This window comes from Papaver somniferum, chromosome 7, assembly GCF_003573695.1.
Source record: "Papaver somniferum cultivar HN1 chromosome 7, ASM357369v1, whole genome shotgun sequence".
Classification (NCBI taxonomy): domain Eukaryota; kingdom Viridiplantae; phylum Streptophyta; class Magnoliopsida; order Ranunculales; family Papaveraceae; genus Papaver; species Papaver somniferum.
In genome coordinates, this window is record NC_039364.1 from 137,622,411 (window position 1) to 137,628,296 (window position 5,886).

General features: G+C 37.2%; 1 protein-coding gene and 1 long non-coding RNA gene across 2 annotated transcripts; one reads left to right on the plus strand and one right to left on the minus strand.

Annotated features, from left to right (window-relative positions):
• Positions 1–307: 307 nt before the first annotated feature.
• Positions 308–3,307, minus strand: LOC113298551. Its single transcript, XM_026547319.1, has 3 exons — positions 2,438–3,307; positions 1,182–1,936; positions 308–657 (listed from the first exon to the last, which is right to left on the minus strand). Exons 1-3 carry the CDS (start codon positions 3,158–3,160, stop codon positions 459–461), a joined length of 1,677 nt encoding a protein of 558 aa, XP_026403104.1. The 5' UTR covers positions 3,161–3,307; the 3' UTR covers positions 308–458.
• Positions 3,308–3,409: 102 nt separating this feature from the next.
• Positions 3,410–5,683, plus strand: LOC113298552. The gene is made up of 2 exons (XR_003334239.1): positions 3,410–3,665; positions 4,029–5,683. It is a non-coding gene; the product is annotated as an uncharacterized LOC113298552 (long non-coding RNA).
• Positions 5,684–5,886: the final 203 nt, after the last annotated feature.

The window sequence follows — 5,886 nt, forward strand, 5'->3', positions numbered from 1 at the left end:
AAGAAGTTGGGATTGGAGAAGAATTTTAGGAAAAATGAATGTCTATCCTATGTGGACTTAGACATTTATCTTCACATACATTCCATCGGAGAAGCTCTAAAGAAACTAAACTGGAAGCATTGATATTGTGGGGCTCTGTGTATGAGATTGAGGTTAACTAAAACAAAAGAAACCAGATTGGGTTCTGTACATTGCACAAACTTGATTCTTAGCCGATATTCGATACACTAGTAAATGTAATCATTTACATTCCTTTCAAATGCTTCTGCGGTTCTGCCCTAGTCTTGTAAAATATTTAGATTCAACATTTTTCTAAGGCACTATCATAGAATTTTATGTTTCAATGTCAAATACCATCCACAGAAGTATTCCAAGTAAAAACAAAAGAGGCTCTGTTACTAGTTAAAGTTATCATATGGTCCACTTACATGTGACTAAATACAAGTGTGCAAAATAAATCATCCAAAAAACCTTCTAGGCGCATTCACATATTCATCATCTTCGGAGTCCCACTCTTCTTCATCATACCACTCTTCATCCTCTCCCTCATCAGAGTCATCATACAAGATATTATCTTCATTCCATAATGGACAATTGCAGGTTGCTTTCTTGTTTTTCCATTCTGCTCCGCATGTATAGCAGAATTCAAAACCACACCTGCAAGGAGAAGCAAGTTTAAATCATGTCACACTAAAAACTGGAGGTCTTTTAATATGGGAAATAGAGAGAGATAAAAGAGTTCACAACAAAAATCTTAAAGAGTCTAAAAGAATGATACTCTTCTTTAGAACCATCATCACCTATTAAGCTAGAAGCAAGCCAATAGAGTTTCACCATGGTAACGAAGGACATCAGAAAACCTTACTGAATCATATGTTTTCATCCTGTTTTGCCTAATTGTCATGCCTCCTTTAGTCTCTCCCAAAATTTTGTCTATATCCTTTAAAATTTAAATTTAAAAATGCATATATACACCTAGAAAAATATATATACCGGTCAGCTATTAAACAAAAAATGAGAAGAGAGAGACAAAAACTGCCAGTGTACACAAATTACTTAACCTTTATAACCATCGTCACAAGAGGAAAAAAATAAAGATAGAGTAGTTATTTCATATGAACAAGATAATTAACTGATATGTGGTTAGCAAGAAAATTAGGAGCAAATTTAATATTGTATACCTGCAAGTCATGTGGTAGCAACCTTCAGCCAGTTCAATCATATGGTTGCACTTGACACATTGGCGCCACAGTTGCTGTGAAGCAAGAGACTTCAATTTTGCTTCTTCGCCTCGTGGATTTAGCCTTTTATATTCTAAGCAGGACATACCGTGGTGCCATGGGACCTTGCAGTTGATACAGAAAAGACCATGGCATTTGATGCATTTATAAGCTCCGGATCGATTTGCAGTTCCAAACAAATCATTAGAAGATAGAACCTCACTCTTCGACATCAAAGTAGAGCACTTTGGATATGGGCAATAAAGTTTCTCCGTAACAGGAACAGATGCTTCCTTCAAACGTAGCGTCATCATTTCAATAAACTTAGGGGTCAAAAACTTTTTACAGCTATCTGCAATCAACTGAGTTTGACAACCTTCGTGAGGGCATCCGGGCACCAGCCCATGGAGTAACTTTACTTCTGCATGCTGCTTCATACATGAACAGCAATAGCGGTGCAAGCAACCATCGACAGAAAATATTTGCATAATATCTTTCTCTTCTAAGCAGATGTTGCAAGTCTCATTAGCCGAGCTAGATTCAGCACTCGCAGTGATTTGACAATCTATGGCATCCCTTGCCAATTTGATTGCAAACTTAACATCATTCCTAGTTAGTAGAATTATATTACAAATTTCAAATTTCTCTCGAAGAGCAACTACCTGATCCATTAGTATTTTCAAATTCTGTTGCTTCACTTGCCATCTCCCTTTGAGCTGTGTGAGAAAATATTTGAAACTTAAACTTTTGCATTCTCAGAATCAGTGGCTTAAATGTCAGGACTCACAAATTTAAGCAATTCTAATATGGGTATAAGTGCATGATAAGACTGCTACCCAATTACTAACATTAAAGGATAAATCTCGAGAAATTTGAATCCAAGCAATCACGTCGTGATAATGTCGAATTAGGAGTAGCAGCTGCAAAACTAGCTTGGGTGTTGATAGCCACGATAACCTCAGATCGGAACCTATCAACACCTTAGTTTCTACTAGTAGCCATTAATAAAAAATTGTCAAAATAGGAGACAACAGACACACAATCCTGTTTCACAAACGGATTCATATTGCTCCCAAAACTAACTACAAGAAAGGATTCAAGCCGCATCAGAAAAAGTTCTTTAACGTGTTCTTAAGGTAAAAATCGCAGACAATGCAATCAAATAACTGCAAATAAACGAAAACCTAATAATAAACAAAAATATAGATCTCACTTACCTGTTGAAAAAGAGGATGATAATCACAATAAATATTAATCCTCTGGATTTTCAAAGAAAGCGCAGCATTAAGACCTTCAATCAAAGCTTTCACATAAGCATAACGATGACTTAAACTTTTCCACTGACCCTTCAATGGTTTCTGAACTTTAAGAATTAAATTATCACTAGGATCACATATCGCAGCTCCAATCGACGACAACGCAATTACAGAACCCTTAACATTCTCCTCAGTTACCAAACCCTTAAAATATAACCTGAACGGTCCATCACTCACTAAATTCGATGAACTCGAAGCCGATGAAGAAGAACCTTCACCAAATGGTTTCTCAAAATAATCTCCTTCATCCTCCCAATCTTCTTCAGGAAACATAAGTATTTCTCTAGCAAAATTTTGATCATGAATAGTACGACTTAAATCTTGAGAGATTTTGCACATCTCAGCTTCAGATTGTTCACGATCCTTTATTTCTTGTTGAAATTTATCTAATTCTAGGGTTTGTATTTTAAGGTGTGCAAAATCAGGTATATCTTCAGTCAATACAGAATCCATTGAAAAAGGAGATTCTTGTTGTACTGAATTTGATGATGAAGGTTGTAAAGCAAGTGATGCATTTAGGGCTTCTTCCATCTGTAATCGAAAAGCTAATTCATGATCAGATAACATATTTGTTGCTGCCATTATTTCTGAGGCTAAGGTTTTCAGTTCATCGTCATTCTCCATTGTTTGCGGCTCTTTCCCTCTGATCGATACTTCTCTTCGGGTCTTTTTTTCTTTTCTGTTTGATTTTTTTACCCAAGAGAAAAAACACTGTATAGTAACTGCCTCCAATAAAACGTGCTTTAGAAGACGCCTACAAGAGTTTGGGGCGTGTTTGGCACGATTGCAGTTTTCAAACTCCCTCCATCCCAAATTAGATGAGCTAGTTGGTTTTACATTTGTAGGAATGTTATAAACACCCTAACTATTCATGGGTCTATCATAGATACCTTACGAGTCTTTATAAATACCCCTAATGACATAATTGAAATTATGAGCAAAAAAATAATTCACGTAATTCCTCTTTTAACCTTGATATCTTATACCTGAGCTTCTTCTTTATTTTTCATTCGAGAAAAATCAATGGATCTCTCCATCATCTCTATCAGTATTACCACCATCTCCATCTCCGTCGCCACCACAACCAACGCCACCAACACCAGAATCATCTCATCGCCATCATCACCATGTCAGTGAGTTATCGCTCTTTAATTTCACATCTAAAAAATAATATCTCTCTTCTCTTTCTCTCCGAAAATCACCACCACCACCACTATCTTCTCCGTCGACTGATTCATATGTAATCGAAAATTATTATCAGCAGCAGATGGTTCATATTCAGAAATACCTTCTTATTCTAGTAAAGATTAATTTTAAAATCAGATTCAAAAAGATTGAAATCTCATTTTAGGTTTTGATTTCTGATAAGTTTTTCTCGATTTCAACTGGATTGGGATTGAAGAACTTAAAATCGATGATTACAGTTGGTTAATACCGATTTTTCCGCATCGAGTTGGAATTTATTGATTATCTTCTTTCTTTTGCTTTGAAGGTTCTGCTGGTGTTGGTGGTATTGTGACTGGTGGCGATGTAGCTATAAAGAGGTTAGATTAAGAACGACGGAATTCATGGGGTGTTGATGTTGGATGAATTGGTAGTGCAGTTGAACAACAAAATGAAATGGGTTCTGAGACAAAACTTACTGGGTGGTGCAGCTGCGACTGAAGCTGAAGTTGATGATGTTTTTGGTGGCTTACTGATGATGTTTGTTTTGGTGGAGTTCTTGAGCTAAGAATGCAATGGATGTTAGTTCATAGATGGATTCTGTTGGTTGATGATTGTCATGGGATGTAATCTGAATGGAAGGTGATGGTATTAAGGAGATAAAATGGGTTTGTGTTGAGTGTATGTGATATAAAATTGCAGGGAAGAGTGAGATGCTGCTTCCAAGGGTTAGGACATGGAATATAAGAGGGGTATGGTTATGAGTTGATGTTTATTAGTTGAATTGTTGTTGGAGATGGAGCTACAGGGGATGTGAAATAGATGAATGTTAGGATTTGCAGGTGATGGGAGTTGAGCTGCAATGAACTAGCTGGTGATGCGCAACAGGGGATTGAAGTGGTTAGAATGAAACAATCAGGAGAAGGTTGTTGGATTTGATTTGACATGGAGATGGAATGAAGTCAGCAATTATGCAGGGCAACTATTGCAGGAGGAATTGAGCCAAGAAACAAGTGAAGTGCAGTGGATATTATGTGTGTTGCTGCTACGGAATTCAACAATGTTGGTGGTTTGAGTTACATTACACTCAAAATTGCCAGTGAGAAGTCAAGGCAAACAACCAAATATGGAATTGCTAGATCCGAAGAAGGTGTCATGCTGATAAACAAGAAATACCAAAAATTTCCGGTCGTGGATGTCGGCACCTTTAACAGAATCAAGTCTGGCTAGATTGAGGTACTAATTTCTTAGCACAGCTACATTTCAGAATCCAGGTTTTTAGTTGTATGCCCCTGCATCACTGAGATTGAGTGTTTGCAGTTGATTTTGAGATTTCGATATCAGTCGTCTTAAGACAACTTGTGCAAGTTTCCTCCATATACGGAGACAACTTTGGCCAGTTACCTCCATATACCTCTATATATGAAGACAACTATGGAGATGAGAGTGTCGTCTAGTACAATTACAGAGGAGTTGATGGATGAAGTTGTTTATGATGTGTTAATGTTATCTGGAATTAAAGATGCTATGGAGATTAGAAGGCATAATATAAGAAGACGGCAAGATGGTTGTGTTACTGATACTTATGTTTTGAAGTCAAAAGAATAAATGAATGCTTAGGAAGTTGAGCATGGACTGAATATGTATCCAGGCAGTGAAGAGCGGAACAAGGAGTTGTTGCTGCTTGTGTGTTGCTGATGGTGTTTGAGTAAGAGATATGAAAGTGATTGCAGCTGTTGGCTCATGTTGCAAGTGTTTGGAGATGGTTATGGTCATGAAGCTGTTGCAGGTAGAGTTGCAGTATGGTGAATATGTGAATCTGCTTATTGTGTTTGCAATTGAAGATGTGAGTCTGCTTACTGGTGATGATAGTGCAGTTGTTAGTGGTGATGATAGTGTAGATGCACTGAGCTAGAAGTGTAGGTGGTAAATGAATTGGTGATAGTGCAGTTGCACTGAGACAACTTGTGATATTTGCCTCCATATTTGGAAACAACTTAGGCTAGTTGCTTTTACTTTTGAAAACAACTTTGTGCTAGTTGCCTTCACTTTTGAAGACAACTTGAGCTAGTTGCATCAGATTCGGAGACAACTAGAGTTAGTTGGCTCCATTTTGTTTTGCAACTTGTTCTTGTACATTATTTATTGGAAACAACTTGAGCTAGTTGCCTCCACTTTTGGAGACA